General features: G+C 33.5%; 2 protein-coding genes across 4 annotated transcripts; both read left to right on the top strand.

Moving 5' to 3' along the window:
- The first annotated feature begins 388 nt into the window (after positions 1-388).
- prf1.9 (perforin 1.9) lies at positions 389-10,475 on the top strand. 2 transcript variants are annotated; one of them, XM_051098539.1, is made up of 5 exons: positions 389-459; positions 5,447-5,995; positions 6,081-6,219; positions 6,303-6,520; positions 7,828-10,475. In XM_051098539.1, exons 2-5 carry the CDS (start codon positions 5,466-5,468, stop codon positions 8,705-8,707), a joined length of 1,767 nt encoding a protein of 588 aa, XP_050954496.1. In that variant the 5' UTR covers positions 389-459; positions 5,447-5,465; the 3' UTR covers positions 8,708-10,475. The 2 variants fall into 2 exon arrangements, with proteins under 2 accessions (XP_050954496.1, XP_050954487.1); XM_051098530.1 differs by lacking the exon at positions 389-459 and adding an exon at positions 3,489-3,624.
- Positions 10,476-10,664: 189 nt separating this feature from the next.
- prf1.1 (perforin 1.1) lies at positions 10,665-19,159 on the top strand. Of its 2 annotated transcripts, none has more exons than XM_051098519.1 (5): positions 10,665-11,285; positions 13,999-14,512; positions 14,629-14,767; positions 14,852-15,069; positions 17,403-19,159. In XM_051098519.1, exons 2-5 carry the CDS (start codon positions 14,001-14,003, stop codon positions 18,271-18,273), a joined length of 1,740 nt encoding a protein of 579 aa, XP_050954476.1. In that variant the 5' UTR covers positions 10,665-11,285; positions 13,999-14,000; the 3' UTR covers positions 18,274-19,159. The 2 variants fall into 2 exon arrangements, with proteins under 2 accessions (XP_050954476.1, XP_050954467.1); XM_051098510.1 differs by having other exon boundaries at positions 10,666-11,285; positions 13,952-14,512.
- Positions 19,160-19,969: the final 810 nt, after the last annotated feature.

The following is a 19,969-nucleotide window of genomic DNA, read 5'->3' as shown; positions in this document are numbered from 1 at the left end:
GTCCCGAGTTCAGCAGTGCATGCGTGCTAACAAATGTAGAGCTTTAAAAACAAAAAGGGCTGTTTTAAGTGTCAAACATTTGTGTTTAGAGATTTCTATCAGTGTTGTTAAATTTTGCATATAATTATGTGAATATCTCCATTTCTGTGTTGGAGTATCTGATATAGGCACCTGAAGAAGACACTAAGTCTTTTTTCCCCCCCAAGGTTACAAGTACACATCATCTGTATGTTCTGCTGAAATTAAACCACTACCTTTGAAGTCAAGCAACACCTTTTCATCTACATTCCAACCTTTTACACATTTTTTCACACATGATGAGTCAGTGACCATCCTAGTGTGAATGTTCTTGTGTGTCCATTGAAGCGGTTGGACACGTAATATATAAATATAGGCACTGCACAGGTACTTAGTCTGCATGTTGGACACTCTCAGATTATGACTAAAAAGACCTTGCAGGTAAGTGAAAACAAGCCTAAACTTACTCACCTCATTGTGAAACAGAGTTTGGTGACTGATAATAATATCTACATTTAGGGGTGCACATAAGATTTTTGGCCTAGTTTTCATAAGAGCACTTGGAGATTTGGTTCAGTCCTCACACTGCACATAGTGTGACCAATTAAACATAACTTAAAAAAAAAAAAATAATAATAACATAGCGTTAATAACATTATTGCACTCCATTTATTTGGTTTTTTAAAATAAAATAAAATAATAAAGTGTGATAATAATTCTTAAATTAAAATACAGTTATTTTTTATAATAAATATCGAATCCCAGCTCGAGGACCTTTCCCGATCCAGCCCTCTTCTCTCTCTCCCACTTCGCTTCCTGTCAGCTATGATCTGTCCTGTCCTAATAAAGGCAAAAATGCCAAAAATAAATCTTCATTCAGAAAGTCTTCAAGTTTGGGGGACATTCACGCAACGACCGGTCATTAGTCAGGTGGCGACACTGCATTTGACCACTGGATTTACAAAAATAATTTCCAGTTTAAAAAGTGTTTCAACATTGCATCAAATACTGATGAACACAATGATTTTTATTTGAATGATCACTCCTCTTGATTATGTGTTTCTATGTCTTTGGAAGGTTTTTGTCTATCAAACACATTAAAATGCACAAATTCACACAAACTTTTGTCATCTGATCCTCTTTCACCTAATATATTTACTTGAAGCACCCCTGAGATTTTAAAATAAATATTTTAATAATTAAATATCACATTTGTATGTTAAATGGGTGATGTTAGGTATAGCCACACGACATGCAGGACATCAAATAAAATATTGATTTATTTATGTTTCATTTTTTTAATTTTTGATTGATTTTAAAATTATTTTAATTTAACTTTTTTATTATTTAATTAATTATTAGCTCAAACTTCCTGCAGTTCCTTTACAAATACTAGTTTAGGAAACCTTGATGTAATATAATGTTTAATGCATTTCATGTTGTTAATAACAACAAATGTAATACATTTACTTACTCTTTACATTTTTATGTCTGTATGGTACAAGATTATACTATTTAAGTTAATTTGATAAACTAGATGTCATGTAATTTGGAATCAGTCATGGATTACCCAGTCATCTATCCAGCTGTGCTTATATTATTTTATTGGTGAATTATAAAATATAATGTTTTAATTATGAACACACTGGTTTGTAGTGCAAACAGTTTTACCATTTACTGCACGTTGTTATTCTTTTCATTATTTCTCTATAGTGACCAATAAACCATAAGTTTCGCCCATAGGCTTACTTCCACATTGAAGAAAAAGGTGGATAGTGTAGTAACACACATTTTATTGGATTCTCAAAATTTAGTTTAAAATGCGCTAATCATGGCTGCAGCTGAATTGGGACACATAAAATGAATACGCCTACACTGTAAAAAATAAAAAACACAATTTGTTGAGTCAGCTTAAAATAATTTGTTACCCTGCCACCTTAAAATTTTAAGTTCGGTCAACTCAAATAAGTTTAGTCAACTTGAAATGTTAAGTACAACTTAGATATTTGTGTTTGCTAAACTTAACAGATGGGTAAGTAACCCAGATGCCTTAAAATTTGAAGTTGATTCAACTCAAATATCTAAGTTGTCACTTAGTACAATTTAACATTTCAGGTTGAATAAACTGTTTTTGAGTTGACTGAACTTGAAAAGGCAGCCAGGTTACAAATTATTTTAAGTTGACTCAACAAATTGTTTTTTACAGTGTAACATTAATTAAACAGTTGAAAAAGCAGCCAAAAACAACATAACAATAAAATAATGGTCTTCACCTAAATGTGGCTTTATTGAAATTTATACTTCACCAGAATGCCAGAAACCACGTGATGATGAAAAATACTCAAATGAGTCAGACTTTCCATTACAGCTTAAAACCAATAATTATAATTGTGTGGCTCTGCAGCCCCTGTCTCAAACTGCAGCACGTTAACTAAAATAGTGGTTGGCAGACGGCATAATGACATTCGTTATAATGACTATTTCATTGTGGTGCAAAGCTTAAAGTTTTCTGTATTATTGCTTATAATTATTTCTCTTTGTAAGTGGAAATACATTTTTTTGCATAAATCTGTATTATTGGATAAAAGATTCAGTAACATAAACGTTCACATGCTCAAGTCTTAAATTGTTTGGGTGATTCATGCACTGTAGCCTATTTAGCTTCCTTGCACATTTATTTTAGCACCAGGTCCTGCAACAGTACAGACTATTATGTATGCAGGTCAAAACCTTTTAATTTCTTTAGTATCTCAACATTGATGTGACTACTGCAACACAAGATAGCACGTACACCACAAGACTAATTCAAATTTCCAACCACTGTGTGAAAAGTTTGTTTTCTTATGAGTCATGATGCCCAACCAGACCATTAAGACCACAGTCATATGATGACAACTTTATCACTATATCTGCATCTGGGTCTGTGTTTGTGACCTCTTTTGATTAAATCTTCAAACAAGTCATTGTATTTTTAATACTTTATTTAAAAACTAGTGAACTGAGACGATAATGTAAAAAAGGTGGAGTTGCTTAAGTAGAGAGAAGTTACATGACCTAAGATATACAATCAGCTTTATTCATTCACATTCATTTTAGATTTAAAAACATGCATCAAGCACGCATCAATATACTGTTGGCATTATTTACATATGTGAATCAGCAGTGCATGCGTGCTAACAAATGTAGAGCTTTAAAAACAAAAAGGGCTGTTTTAAGTGTCAAACATTTGTGTTTAGAGATTTCTATCAGTGTTGTTAAATTTTGCATATAATTATGTGAATATCTCCATTTCTGTGTTGGAGAATCTGATATAGGCACCTGAAGAAGACACTAAGTCTTTTTTCCCCCCCAAGGTTACAAGTACACATCATCTGTATGTTCTGCTGAAATTAAACCACATCCTTTGAAGTCAAGCAACACCTTTTCATCTACATTCCAACCTTTTACACATTTTTTCACACATGATGAGTCAGTGACCATCCTAGTGTGAATGTTCTTGTGTGTCCATTGAAGCGGTTGGACACGTAATATATAAATATAGGCACTGCACAGGTACTTAGTCTGCATGTTGGACACTCTCAGATTATGACTAAAAAGACCTTGCAGGTAAGTGAAAACAAGCCTAAACTTACTCACCTCATTGTGAAACAGAGTTTGGTGACTGATAATAATATCTACATTCAGGGGTGCACATAAGATTTTCAGCCTAGTTTTCATAAGAGCACTTGGAGATTTGGTTCAGTCCTCACACTGCACATAGTGTGACCAATTAAACATAACTTAAAAAAAAAAAATAATAATAATAACATAGCGTTAATAACATTATTGCACTCCATTTATTTGGTTTTTTAAAATAAAATAAAGTAATAAAGTGTGATAATAATTCTTAAATTAAAATACAGTTATTTTTTATAATAAATGTCAAAATAAAATGCTAATATTATATATATATATATAGATATATATATATATATATATATATATATATATACATGTATTTGTAGGTATATTGCAGGTATATTAGTAGCAATAGCCAACACTGTGTGGGTCAAAATGATTGATTTCTCTTTTATGCCAAAAATCATTAGGAGATTAAGTAAAGATCATGTTTCAGGAAGATATTTTGTAAATTTCTCACCGTAAATATATTAAAATATAATTTTATGATTTTTGATTAGTAATATGCATTGCTAAGAACTTCATTTGGACAAATTTAAAGACTTTTTCTTAATATTTAGTTTTTTTGCACCATCAGATTCCAGATTTTCAAATACTGTCCTATCCTAACAAACCATACATTAATGGAAAGCGTATTTATATATCTAAATGTCATAAAATGTACTCTTATGACTGGTTTGGGGTCACACACACACACAAACAAACATAGTGAAATAACTGAACATAAATAGGAGCCTGATAAAAATGCAAACAAACAAAAGTAATCTAAAAGTAATCAAAAAGTAATCTGATTATATTACTTGAAACATGTAATGTAATGGATTACATTACTAACTACAATTTTTGTCATGTAATTCCTAATCTACCCAGCTCTCTCTCTATATATACATATGAATTTTCATCATTTTCAAACTTAAAATCAGCAAACTTTTATTTTGGCGGGCTGCCGGCAAGTAAGTATATGCAATGCCGATTTTAATGAAATAAATGAAATGTCACAGTACTGCATTGTGCTTTTGAAAACGGCAGTGATAGACTAAATTGATGCTTTCAGTTCGAATAGAAATCTTATATAGTATTACAGTTTGTTGATCTAAAAGAGTAATTGTACACTAACCGCTGTCAAAGATGTCAATACGCAAATGCACGGTCTGAACTCATTTACGCAGCACGTTTTTGACACCTGCTTAACACTTATGTGCATCCCCTGTCTATATTAATATTTTTGACTCCTGTAAAAAAAGAAAAAAAAAGATGATGCTGAAGCACTAACAGAGTTAACATTATTCTATCGCTCTTGCGTGGAAACAATCAGTGAAAGTTAAAATGATAAAATCTAGCATGCCTATTCACCTTATTTTTCCGTCAGAGCATTTGTACATTTTATGGGTCAGGCTTCTGGTCTCATCCGTGTCCAGCTATTTTTATCTGTACAAAACAGCTTGTTTGTCTTACCATATTATTTTAATCAATGTATTATCTTAATTTTGAACATGCTGGTTTGTACAGTTTTACCATTTACTGCAAGTTGTTATTGTCTCGTTATTTTCCTATAAATTGCCCATAAAACATATATTTTTTACATAAAGAAGGGTCTAGGATACACCAATCAAATCCTGCAGAAACATTTTTATTAGAAGCAATATCAGCAAAAAACATTATATGCACCGAGGCTAACAATATTAATATTGTGCTCTAATATCAGGTAATTTTTTTCAACCATATTTCTGTTTTTTGTATATCACGGCAGGATTAAACCCAAACACGCAATGATTCATCAAGTTATCCTGTGGTCTGGACTTCTTCTGTACCTTCCTCCTCCAACCAGCCCGACATGCTTTCTGGGTAAAGGAGCAGAGTGTCAAGATGCTGATTTTGTGCCAGGATCTGACTTGGCTGGAGAAGGTTTCGACATAACCAAGATGAAACGCCTGGGGATTTTTGTCATCGACATGAGTAAGTGGGAGCTCAAGAACAACACGTGTAACCTGTGCAAAAACCCATTCATGCAGTACAAAAAGCAGAAGCTCCCCGTGTCTGTGATTTACTGGAGGGCCGCCCAAAAATGCAAAAGGTCATTATCCAGCTCCGTTTATGAGACCAGCGAGTCCCTGGTCAGTTCCAGCACCTCCTCTGTACAGAACAACTGGAAAGCCGGTCTGGGAATAGGCAACATGGTAAGCAGGATGTCAGTGATGTTGGCTGGAACGAACTCTAAACTTGCAGAGTATTCAATGGCAAAGACCAAAAAAGACAAGTTCAGCTTCATCAAACAGTCAACATCCTGCAGATACTACAGGTAAGACTATATATTAGTCATATTATAGTTTATGGTTGACTGTATGTGGGTTTTAATGTGCAGCACTATACAACACTCTCTTCAGCTACAGCATTAGCAGCCGCTCTCCACTTCATCGTGAGCTAAACTATGAATTCACAAGGCTTCCAGAGACATATGACAACGAAACAAAAGAAATCTACTTGACACTTGTTGAAAAGTTTGGCACACATTATATTACCCAGGTAATCCAAGATTTCTCAGTATCATTGAGTAATATTTCTCTCTGTCACTTATATGTCACTGTTGTTTGTAATCTGTTCTGTAGGTGAAACTCGGTGGAACAGTGCAATCTGTGACCAGTGTCAAACAATGCATGGCTGCTCTCCAGGACCTCAGTGTAGACGAGATCAAAACATGTCTGGACGTCGAGGCATCTGCAAGTGTAATGGGGAGGACGAGCATAAACACGGCATACGGTCACTGTAAACAGAGCAAAAACAAAAAACTGAACGCACACAGTTTTGCTAACAGTTTTACTGACAGGTTTGTGCTTTGACTTGGCTGAATATAATAAAAACAGTTAAGTTTATTAAAATTACCAAGAAGGTTGAGTTAAACATTTAACCCAGCTGCTGAATCAAAACAACCCAGTCACTGGGTTTGTCCGTATTTCACCTAGCGATGGGTTGTTATAACCCAGCATTTGTTTAGACTGTAATATAATTAATAATATAATATAATATAATATAATATATTACAAATTATATTTATATTTAAATGAAAGTTATATTTATAATATAAATAAAATATTATTAATAATACATATTATTTATTATATTATATTATATTATATTATATTATATTATATTATATTATATTATATTATATTATATTATATTATATTATTATAGAATTCAAATTATACTTGTAATAATAATAATAATGGGGGGGGGGGGTTCTAAATATTTAATAAACAAATGCAAAAGGGGGAAATCTCAGTGTAATATTATCATAATATAATATAATATAATAAGTAAAAATATATATTTATATGTAAATGAAATATATATATATATATATATATATATATACATTTTATAGTATATTTTAATATATTACTAAAATAATAATAATTGAATATTTATTAAATACAATTATTTGGGGGACTCTAAATATTTAACATTTAAACTACTGCAAGGGGCGGGGGATCACAGTTTAATATTTTGGAATATAATATAATATAATATAATATAATATAATGAAACAAAATTATATTTATATTTAAATGAAAATTATATTTATAATGCTATTTAAAATATTATTAATAAATATTTATTTATTAGTTATATTATATTATATTTTTCAAATTATACATATAATAATATTAATAATAATAACGTAAAAATAAATTTAATTGGGGGATTCTAAATATGTAATAAATAAATACAAAAGGAAATACAAAGGACAAATTACAGTTTAATAGTTTCATATTATATATTATATTATATTATATTATATTATAAATATATATATATATTTTTTTTTGATGAAAAATATATTCATGATACTAATAAAAATATTACCAATAAATACATTTTATTTGTTTATTTTCATATTTTAACATTATATTATGTAATTAAACATAATAATATAATTACATAATATAAACATAATTATAGCCATTAAAATTTAATATTTAATAAGTACACTTAATTGGGGGATTATAAACTATATTATAGTTTAATATTTTATATAATACAATATAATATAATATAATATATTTATTATCATCATCATTATTATTTGGGGAGGGGTTCATGCTTTCTTTTTTCTTTTTTTTTTTTTACAAGGTTAACTGAAATCTCTGGTGGCCACGCTCAAGACACGGCACTTCTCTTCTCATCCAGCAATGACCCTGGTGCTTACAATCAGTGGCTCTCCTCAGTGCCAGAAAAACCAGACGTGATTTCCTTTGCACTCAAGCCCCTCCATATGTTGCTGCCAGTCAAGAATCCAAAACGTGAGCAAATGCGCCGAGCCATTCGTGACTACATACTGCAGAGAGCCCTTTTGAGGAACTGCTCGACACCTTGCAAGGCCGGCATTGCAACTAACCCCAAAGAACCCTGTGTGTGCAGCTGTCACAACAATCCTGGAGTAAAAGCAAACTGCTGCCCCTCACAGCGCGGACTTGCTCAGATTACAGTAACTGTGAAGAGGGCGACAGGCTTATGGGGAGACTACTTCACACAGACCGACGGGTATGTCAAGGTCCTAAGAAATCACAAGTTTTTTCTAGGGGAAACACCAGTAATCTGGAACCAAAACTCACCAACCTGGAACTGGAAGTTTGATTTCGGCAACTACGTTCTTTCTCAGTTTGGGGGGCTGAAGCTAGAAGTGTGGGACAGGGACAACAAGTGGGACGATGACCTCCTGGGGGCATGCAACATACAACTGAAAGCTGGCGTAACAAAAGAAATCTGTCGACTTAAACATGGTTTGCTGTACTACGAGACGGCTGTAACTTGTGGTCCTAGTTTAACTGGCTCCTCGTGCACAGAATATGTGGGCTCTCCGATGTCCTCCCATCTAGAGAAGATGTACGTGTCACGACACGCCCGGCCCATCCCAAAAGATCTGCTGGTGAACATGGGAGTGCTTTTAGACGAGCGCCGCTCTCTGTTTAGTCAAACCAGCGAGCCTAATAGCAGAAAACAGACTTTGTAAAAGCTTAACGGATTAGTTCACTTCCAGAATTTTAATTTCCTAGTCATTTACTCACCCCCATGTCATCCAAGATGTCTTTCTTTTTCTTTCTTCACTTGAAAAGAAATTAAGGTTTTGAGGAAAATATTCCAGGACTTTTCTCCATATAGTGGACTTCAATGGGAGCCAACGAGTTAAAGGCCCAAATTGCAGTTTCAATGCAGCTTCAAAGGACTCTACATGATCCCAGCCGAGGAATAATGGTCTTGTCTACCAAAACAATTGGTCATTTTCTAAAAAAAAAAAGGTTTTAACCACAAATGCTTGTCTTGCACTAGCTCGACCACATGCACTGCGTAATCACGTTGGAAAGGTCACGTTTACAAAGCGAACATGCAAAGAAAGTCACAGTGATGTCGGATGATTTTGAAGTTGGAGAAGAAAATGAGATGGATTTTCTTGGCCTACCTTACCTTTTTCAACTGAAGTACACAGATGAAGAACTAACCGTGCATGACATCGGGATTACATAATGCGTGAAGTCCCGACGAACATTTATGGTTAAAAAGTATATAAACTGGTATTTTTTTTAGAAAATGATGATTGTTTTGCTAAATAAGACTATTATTTCTTGGCTGACATTGTTCAGAGCCCTTTGAAACTTCAGTTTGGACCTTCAGCTCCCATTGGCTCCCATTGAAATCCACTATATGGAGAAAAATCCTGGAATGTTTTCCCCAAAAACCTTCATTTCTTTTCAACTAAAGAAAGAAAGACATTACAATCTTGGATGACAAGGGGGGGAGTAAATTATTAGCAAAAATTTATTCTGGAAGTGAACTAATCCTTTTAAAAATCATCAGAGCACTGCAAAATAAGTAAGGTAAAATGGTGCTAAAGGTGCCTTCGATATTATTTCCCTCTAAACCACTAGACTTTCAAAACACCCGGTTTTCAAGATACATGCGCAAATTTGGCTGATGCCTGACGTGATCGCTGGCAGCAGCGCAAAGTCGATTCTGCTCTTGATCTAATACTTGATGTTTTTTAAAATGTAGATTTAAGCTAAAATTCTTGAGTATATCTTGAGACAAAGGTCTTCTTTTTCAGTTTCGTTTAAGATAATTAAAGCAACAGTTTTTAAATAATAAAAGAACATGTAAAAGTATGGTATTTGGGGTAAAAAGCGCGCCTGCCGTCGTGGCTACAAGGCACAATTAACATGATAAATAATAAATTACTGACTTTTCCATTTGCTGACATGACATTGTTAGATTCAGATGGTAAATATCATATTTTATGTTGGGTGTCTATCTTAGAGATGGAGATCCATGTTTAGAATAAAACCATCGTATTTAAAAACATGATATTAATCATATAATAATAATAATAATAATAATAAAAAAACGTTGTTACTACTGTACATGTATATTAAAATACTATGGGATCTCCTTCAATGCTTTCAGAATCTTTACATTTTAAAATATGTTTAACAATAACATATTTACTGAACAAAAATGAATTCTTTTATTTATCAAAATAAGCAGAAAATAATACAAACTTTGCTAAAGTGAACATTATTTTATAATTTTATAAACATTATTTTAGTATTTGCATCAATGCTGTGAGCCTTTCACCCCGTGTGCCACCTCATACATTTATAAGATTTTTTAACAAAATAAACAACTTACGATTTATTTTCAAATAAAAATCTGTTGCTCCATAAATGTTCAATTCAAACGTATATATTTTTCTCATATCATCTCAAATCATATGCTTGGGCACAGTAAAAAAAAAAAAAAAAAAAAAAAACTTTTTTTTTTTCCATAGGGTGTGCTTTTAGCCTTGTTGTACCCTATAACAAAAATAACGGAAAAAAAAAAAAAAAAAAAAAAAAAAAAAATATATATATATATATATATATATATATATATATAAAATGTTATTTAAAACAATTTATAAAATTGTGTTTTGCATCCCAGTATTAACATTTTATTTTTGGTGCTACATGAGCTTTGTATTTTTGCTGTTGATTTGATCTGTGGGTTTTTGCTATTCGCTCAGTATGCTTCACATGCAGATTTTTGTGGTTAATAAAACAATTGTGAAAACAGCAGCTTAAGTGATTCTTCTTTGTGATTCATGTCGTTTTTGGTTGTTAGGTTGGCGAACTGTGTGAAGCGTGTAGGAGGTTTAACGCCACAAAAGGAACTATGTGACTAACAGTAACACTGAGGCATATTTAACACTGAGTAGAGTTTTGATTTGACTAGTTTAGTCTTACGGTCAGGGTCTACAAGCTGTGTGTTTGACAAATGCACAGGTCAACGTGTAAACGTACGCTCACATGTTCCACTGACATGTTGTCTAGACCCCGCTTCACCACAGAGCATTCAGCGCTGCAGTGGCTATTATAAGACCACGTGATTCCTCTGAACTAAAAAGCGTACCCCTCACTTAGCCCACAACGGATGAGTGTATGTTTTATTGGTAGCGCATAACGGTAAAGCCCACCCCCAAGCTAAGGTATTTTTCCTACATACAGTCCTTTTCACACATCACTCACAAATGCCTGCTGGATGAAACACAATAGCTCAAGGTAAGAAGAGCATTTTGCTGCACCTTTTGAAGAAGATAGTGTTTGTTAACTTGTTAGGCTTGTGATGTAATGCAAAGGAAATAAACAAACAGAAATTTGCTCTTTTTTAATATTATTCCTTATGATCCCTGTAGGCAAGATCCACTAAATTGTTATAATCTTAACTGCTATACAATATAATAACCGTTTTCTATCATATCTACGCAAAACACACTGTTATTAAAAAACCTGCAGCACAAGCCATACATCCTGTTATGACAGTCCTGTTAAAATTTTAAAATCAGTGACATTTTAGAGACTGGAGTTTAAAAGTTATGCGTTAAATAAGGCTTTATTATGATGATGATGATGATGATGATGATTAATATGAGGGTTTCAGAACTTTTAAATAATAGTAATAATTTAATTACAAAGCAACTGAAAAAGAAGATAGTTTGTTAGCTTGTTAGGCTTGTGATGTGATGGAAAGGAAATAAACAAACTGAAGTTTGCTCTTTTTACATATTATTCCTTACGATCCCTGTAGGCAAGATCCACTAACTTGTCTCACAAATTTCATGTTCAGTTTTAAAATTTCAGTGTTCATGCTGCCTTAAAATTTTAAGTTTAGTCAACATGAAATGTTAAGTTGTACTACATGAAAACATGGATATTTGAGTTGAGTAAACTACGAACACTTACTTTTTTTAAGTTGAAACAACTTTTTTAAGTTGTTTTTTACAGTGCATAATCCTAACTAACTATATGTGACTCTGGACCACAAAACCAGTCTTACGTAGCACGGGTATATTTGTAGCAATAGCCAAAAATACATTGTATGGGTCAAAATGATCAAATTTTCTTTTTCTTAGGATATTAAGTAAAGATCATGTTCCACAAAGATATTTAATAAATTTCCTACCGTAAATATATCAAAACTTAATTTTTGATGAGTAATACGCATTGCTAACAACTTGATTTACTCAATGTTTAGATTTTTTTGCACCCTCAGATTCTAAATTTTCAAATAGTTGCATCTCGAACAAATATTGTCCTAATAAACCATACATCAATGGAAAGCTTATTTATTCAGCTTTCAGATAATGTGTAAATCTCAATTTAAAAAAACGGACCTTTATGACTGGTTTTGTGGACCAGGGTCACATATAATAATAATTTTCCATCATGTTTATGCACAACGTACTGTTAATAAAAAAACTTGCAGCACGAGACATCCATCCTGTTATGACAGTCCTGTTAATATTTCAAAATTAGTGATGTTTTAAAGACTGGAGTTTAATGTAAGGCATCAAGTAAGGTTTTTTTTTATTATTATTATTTAGAAGTGTCAATTAAACTTTACAGTTCTATTTGGTAATGAATATTAAACATCCGTTTTTCTACATTATGATTATTATGAGGGGTTTGGAACTCTTAAATAATAGTAATTTAATTAACATTCCACTGAAATTTGTTCATTTTAAGTGATATGCATATGATCCCTGTAGTCAAGATCCACTAAACTGTCTCACAAATTTCATAATCCTAACTACTATACAATATAATAACCCTTTTCCATCATTTTCGTTATTTAAAAACTTGCAGCACAAGACATCCATCCTGATAATATTTCAAAAACAGTGTTTTTTTAGAGACTGGACTTTTAAAGTATTACAGTCAAACCAAAATGTATTCAGACACCTTCAACATTTCTCACATTATCACAGTTTGGAAAGTTTGGAAAATGGTAATAAAATATGACAATAACTCAAGAGTTAAACTGTCAGAACTAATTAATCTTGATAATGTCGGATAACTCTGTAAGGAAGGTATGTAACAAAACATAGTCAAGTGTCAAATCAAATTTTTGGTCCCAAAGTTTACTGGTACTCCACTGTATGATGAATTTTGGGGTATAATATATCACAGTTTAATTTATTTTGCTCTCCTTACTTACATAAATGAACTACAGTGTCCTGCACCCACCAGTAAAAAAATATCAAAAATTATATCTGGTGTGTGAATAATTTTTGATTTTACTATATATAAGGCATTTATTATTTTTTATTTTTATTTTTTGAGGAGAGGAAGTTGTTCATTTAATTTGATTTATTTATTTTAGTTTTTATTTTTAGTTTGTTTTATTTTATTCTTTTCTTGTAGATAGGATAATTGTCTTCATAACAATTTAGAATTTAGAGTGGAAAAATCTGAGACTGTCGTTATTTGATTTTGCAAGTTCTGTAATTTTTACTCAACATTGAATGTTCAGTTTTGTACTGTCTCGTCAAGTTCCAATAAAAAAATAGTAACGCTTTACAATAAAGTTCATTAGTTAACATTAGTTAACTACTTTACTTAACATGAACTAAGAATGACTTCTAAAGCATTCATAAATCTTATTGTTAATTTCAACATTGACTAATGCATTATTAAAATCAGTTGTTTGTTAACATTAATGCACTGTGAACTAACATGAGCTAACAATGAACAACTGTATTTTCATTAACTACAGTATCATAACTGATTTATACATACTGTAATAAATGCATTGCTCATTGTTTATTCATGTTAGTTAATTCATTAGCTAACATTAACTAATGGAACCTTATTGTACAGTGCTACCAAAATAAATAAATAAATAAAACACGTAATTTTCATGTTTGTTTTTTTGTTTTTTTGTATAGGACAGAACAGCATCCATTCATCCACCTCATCTCAATCCATTTTACAGGAATGTGGGCCGGCCTTGTTATTTACCTCTTTCTGCCCATCGTGCAGTCATGCACTCAAGGTAAACCCAATGAATGTGCAGAAGCAAGCTTCGCCCCCGGGTCCAACCTGGCCGGAGAAGGATACGATGTGACCAAGATGCAGCGCAAGGGAGCCTTTGTCATTAACACGGACGTCTGGAGGCGAAAGGATAAATCGTGCACTCTTTGCAAGAACCCCTACATGGAAGGAGCACATCAAAAGCTTCCCACATCAGTGATAGACTGGAGATCCAGCAAAAAGTGCAGCATTCAAATATCAAGTTCCCTGTACCAGTCCAGCGAAGAACTGGTCAGCGCCAGCACTTCCTCCATTGAAAACAACTGGGGTGCAAATTTGGATATAGATGTTAAAGAAAATAAAGGCTCATTCATTTTGGCAGGAACTAACTCGAAGCTGGCTGAGTACTCAATGGAGAAGACCAAACGAGACAAGTACAATTTCGCCAGTCAAAGCATTTCTTGCTCATTTTACAGGTGCGACATACTGGCTTCAACTGATTCATGCCTTCCTTAAATACTGAATACTTTTCATTCATGATAAAGGAAACAGAGTCATTATGAAACCTCAACATTTCTATGTCTACCCACAGCTATAGGGTCTCCAGCAAGCCTGTCCTCCATCCTGAGTTCAAGCGTTCTTTGAAGGAGCTTCCCAAGATGTACAATCTTGATTACAAAAAGCGTTTTTACAAGTTCATTAACACTTATGGAACCCATTACATCACTAAGGTAATTCTGGTTTTATCCACTTTACAGTTTACTCCACATGTATGGATAATAAGTCAAATGAGTTTTTTTTTTTGTTTTTCTCAGGTAAATCTTGGTGGAAGCGTGCACTCTGTGACCAGTATCAGACAGTGTGAGATCGCTCTGCAGGGCTTAAGTGCAGATGAAGTGAAGAAATGCTTGGACGTGGAGGCAAGCGCCAACGTTCTTGGCAAAGTCAATATGAAAGCAGAAAACAAGCACTGTAATGAAGACAAGGACAAAACCGAGAGCAAAAACAGCTTCTCCAACCGCTTTAGTGACAGGTGGGTTTAAATTATGACGTGAATTGTAATTCACAGCTTGTCATACATGTACTGTCCTGGACATCCACTATTTTTAGGGCCCGAGCACATATGGTACGAGGACCTTATTGGAATTGCAAAAAACTCGCATTTTTGAAGGCCTAAACATGCTCAAAAAGTGCCAAAAGTGGTGAAAATTTATGTCTGATATGGGTTTCAGAAGTGGATGTAGCAAAACGGCTCAAGAGAGCCACCTATAAAATGTCATCGAAGTGCCCCTCGAGCTACCTTTCACATACATGTACGAAATTCAGTAGACAGATGTAACACAGCAATACCTACAAAAAGCCCACCAGTACGAAACTCAACAGGAAGTCTGTTATTTTTAAATTTCTCTGCAAGTTTTGTGCCGTTTTTGCCATTTCAGGCATTGTATATCTAAACAAACTCCTCCTACACTGTAAAAAATAAAAAACACAATTTGTTGAGTCAGCTTAAAATAATTTGTTACCCTCCTCCCTTAAATTTTTAAGTTCAGTCAACCAAAATAAGTTTAGTCAACTTGAAATGTTAAGTTGTACTAAGTAAAAACTTAGATATTTGTGTTTGCTAAACTTAACAGATGGGTAAGTAACCCAGCTGCCTTAAAATTTTAAGTTGACTCAACTCAAATATCTAAGTTGTCACTTAGTATAATTTAACATTTCAAGTTGAATAAACTGTTTTTGAGTTGACTGAACTTAAATTTTTAAGGCAGCCAAGTTACAAATTATTTTAAGTTGACTCAACATATTGTTTTTTACAGTGTAGAGATTTTTTCCAATCAACACCAAATTTCGTCAGTCTAATCTAAAGCCCTTTGTGACATTAAATTGCGAGGATCTAGAGTTTTCGTTGAAGGGCGTGTCTGCGCGGCCTGACAAACTTCGATGTTTCGCCAAAAAAAAAGAAAATTGCTATAACTCAGGCATACAATGTCCGATCTGCACCAGAATTCACGTTTGATAAGAGTCCTGTTCTGAACACATACCCATGCCCATATTCACTTATAGTCATAGCACCACCTGCAGGAAACAGGACATGGCTTGTTTTACGCTGTAACAAACTCCTCTAGAGATTTAATGACATCAGCATTATATTTGGTCAGTCTAATCTAAAGGCCTTTGCAATGTTAAATTGGGAAGATCTTGAGTTTTCATTGCGCCCCGATTCGAAGTTCGATGTTTCACCATGGGAATAGAAGTAGTTGCACCACTTGTTGGCAAAAGGATACATCAATGCTTTGCACTAACTCAAACATACCATGTTAAATCTGTACCAAACTTTATATGTTTGGTAAAAGTGCTGGCCTGAAGACATCCACATGGCAACATCCAGTTAGCACTACCAGCTGGCAGCCGGAATTTTGGCACATATAAATGACTTTGACATATTCCTCCTATATTAACCACTTTAAATGCATATTGCTCACTGTTCGCTGTTTTCCTAAAGCCACCGGGTGGTGGTGAGCCCGGGTGCGAGGGCCTTTTCAACCCTGCTTACAGCTTTAATTACATTTAGATTAGCTCTGTCATCGTCTAAAGCTCACTTAAAGCTAATCTTTAAAAACATTAATAAATAACACTGTTAAATGTAATTCTTAACAGATCTAAAATTTTATATCCATTTTTATACTGTAAATTATAAAGTTGTGGTGCCTAAATTCACTTTTATGTATTTATTTTTAATATTTCGCATTTTATTTATTTATTTAGACAAATTCAGACAAAATATCAGTCATTTATCGATTATCGACCACATTTCTGAGATTTTTAAAAATGATTTCTTAAAACAAGAAAACAGGGCAACAAAAATAAACTTAAAGGGACAGTTCACCCAAAAATGAAAATTCTGTCATTAATTACTCACCCTCATGTCGTTCCAAACCCGTATGACCTTTGTTCATCTTCAGAACTCAAATAAAGATATTTTTGGTGAAATCTCAGAGCTTTCTGACCCCGCATAGACAGCAACACAACTGAAACGTTCAAGGCCCAGAAAGGTAGTAAGAACATTGTTAAAATAGTCTATGTGACATCAGTGGTTCAACTGTAAAGTTATGAAGCTACTAGAATCCTTTTTTTCTGCAAAGGAAACAAAAATAATGATTTATTCAGCAATTTCTTCTCTTCCACATCAGTCTGATATTACATGGACTATTTCATCGATGTCCTTACTACCTTTCTGGGCCGTTTGAACGTGGTAGTTGCATGTTGCTGTCTATGCATGGTCAGAAAGCTCTAAGATTTCTTCAAAAAAAATTGATTTTTCTTACCCCAAATTAACATTTTTTTAATATATGTATATTTTCAAAGGCTGACCGAGGTGATCGGAGGTCACACAACAGAGCCTGAGCTCCTTTTCTCTGGAGGAAAAGACCCATCAGCTTACAAAGAATGGCTGGAGTCCCTACCACAAAACCCAGACGTGATTTCTTACTCTCTGGAGTCCCTGCACGAGCTGATCCCCACCAAAAATCCAGTACGCAAGCACCTGCGCCAAGCCATCCATGACTACATCCTGGAAAAGTCCCTCTGGAGGAACTGCACCGACTCTTGCAAAGCCGGCGTCAAAACCAACCCAAACAACCCATGTGTCTGCACCTGTCGCAACAATCCTGGGATCACACCAGACTGCTGCCCATCCAAGCGTGGACTTTCTCGGGTACAGATCACGGTCGTGAGGGCTGAAGGCCTGTGGGGCGACCAAACCACAGCGACCGACGGGTACGTTAAAGTGTTCAACAAACATAACATTCAAGTCGGACGCACTGATATGATCACAAATAACAACTCACCCTACTGGGGGAGAACCTTCGATCTGGGTGACGTTTTCCTGGCAGAGAACGAAAAGATGAAACTGGAGGTGTGGGATGAAGATAGTAAATGGGATGATGATTTGCTGGGAACCTGTGAAGTACCTATAAAAGCAGGTCGGAATGAAAATTTCTGTAATTTAAATCACGGTCTGCTGTTCTACAAAACAGAAGTGACATGCGCCCCAAGTTTGTCTGGCCCCTATTGCGCAAACTATGTCGGTTCTCCCATGAACTTTCACCTGGAGAAGGCATACACATCGAGAAATGCAAGACCTGTCCCGGCAGAAATACTCATGAGCAAGGGAGTACTTCTGGACAGGCTTTATGTATATCAAAAAGCAAATTACAGTGCTAAAACTATTTTGTAGTAAGTTTTGGCTTTGGATCTGATTATGCGACTATTCGAAATATAACTTGATTCTTGCTTTATTTATCACTGTTAGAGAGACATAATATATTCTTTGGTATTTCTCAACTTTAGAGACAATGCACAATACATATTTATTATCAGCTGTCTTATTGTAAGGTTTGCTATGCTTGCACTGGCAATTTTTTAAAAACACATCATATACAGTCAAATTAAAAAATATTCAGACACCTTCAACATTGCTCACATACCCACAGTTTATTGGCTACAGTTCAGAAAATGGTACTAAAATATGACAAGAACTCAAAAGTTAAACTGTGTCAGAACAAATTCGTCTTGATAATGTCAGATAACTTTGAAGGTATGTAATGGATTACAATCAATCAAAAATTATTTAGACAACTGTTAGTATGACAATATTTTTATACAGCTACCAATACTTTGTTGACCAATGGCAAAACATGGTCAGGTCAAAGTGTCTTTTTGATCACAGTTTTTTATCAATTTTAATTTTTTACATTTTTGGGTATAATATGTCACAATTCACTTTATTTTGCTATTCTCACTTACATAAATTAACTATAATGTCCTGATCAAAAAATGATATCCGGTGTCTGAATAATTTTTGGTTTGACTGTACATTGTAACAGTCTACGAAATACATTATTTAAAATTATTTTTGTTTACTATAAGTAGCATAATTTCATAATTTTCACGTCATTATATTTTATTTAATTTAGGGCGGTCAAACGATTAATCGTGATTAATCGCATAGAAAATAAAAGTTTGAGTTTGCCTAATATATGTGTGTGTACTGTGTGTAATTATTATGTATATGTAAATACAAACACATTCATTTATATATTTAAAAAATATTTACAAGTATATGTATTTATTATAATTTTTATGTAATTTATATTATATATAAATACAAATATATTTGTACTTAAATAATATATTTCTCTTAAATATATACATTAATTTGTGTGTATTTATTTATACATAATAATTACACACAGTACACACATAAACTCAAACTTTTATTTTGTAAGCGATTAATCGTTTGACAGCCCTAATTTGATTTTGTCACTATGACAATATTTCATTTAATTGTGTGTAAAAATAATCTATAACTAAAAATGTAATGCTCTATGTCATTAAAAGTTCAAAAGGCAACCAACTGTCTGCTTGAGTTGTATTTGTTTTTCTTTTTCTGACCCATCTGGATCATTCAAAAAGGACAAAATGACAATTCTGTCTGCATTTACTCACCTTCATGTTTTAACAAACCTCTATGACTTTCTTTTGAGGAACACAAAGGATTTTTTAAAGAATGTTTTAACTGTTTTTGTTCATAAAATGTAAGTAAATGGCATTCAAAATGGACTTTTACTGCACAGACCTTTAAAAAAACACTAAGATAGGTTTGGAATGACATGAGGGTGAGTAAATGATGAGAGAATCTTTAATTTTTGGGTTAACTTTCCTTTTAACAATGGCTCTGATTCGTTTTCTCTTAAATGGTATCTCACTAGTGTGACACAGGATGCTTGTTGTGTGGTTTCCTGTAGACGGATGAGAATTGAGAGCAGTATGTACACTCATATGAGATCTCACAAGGTTATGACAGTTATGTTATACTCTGTAATTTGTTAGCGTTCGCTTTGAGACATTATGTAATGTTTAATTTGACAGGA

This window comes from Labeo rohita, chromosome 3 (genome assembly GCF_022985175.1).
Source record: "Labeo rohita strain BAU-BD-2019 chromosome 3, IGBB_LRoh.1.0, whole genome shotgun sequence".
Taxonomy (NCBI): Eukaryota; Metazoa; Chordata; class Actinopteri; order Cypriniformes; family Cyprinidae; genus Labeo; species Labeo rohita.
Note: the sequence above shows the minus strand (reverse complement) of the source record. Positions and strands in the feature narration are given on the sequence as shown.

Bases quoted from the DNA above. Each gene is read 5' to 3' on its own strand.
- prf1.9 (XM_051098539.1), top strand. From the start codon at position 5,466: ATGATTCATCAAGTTATCCTGTGGTCTGGACTTCTTCTGTACCTTCCT. The intron at 6,220-6,302 runs GTAATCCAAGAT...TCTGTTCTGTAG, and splicing joins GCACACATTATATTACCCAG to GTGAAACTCGGTGGAACAGT. The intron at 6,521-7,827 runs GTTTGTGCTTTG...TTTTTTTACAAG, and splicing joins GCTAACAGTTTTACTGACAG to GTTAACTGAAATCTCTGGTG.
- prf1.1 (XM_051098510.1), top strand. From the start codon at position 11,266: ATGAAACACAATAGCTCAAG. The intron at 11,286-13,951 runs GTAAGAAGAGCA...TTTTTTGTATAG, and splicing joins ATGAAACACAATAGCTCAAG to GACAGAACAGCATCCATTCA. The intron at 15,070-17,402 runs GTGGGTTTAAAT...ATATTTTCAAAG, and splicing joins TCCAACCGCTTTAGTGACAG to GCTGACCGAGGTGATCGGAG.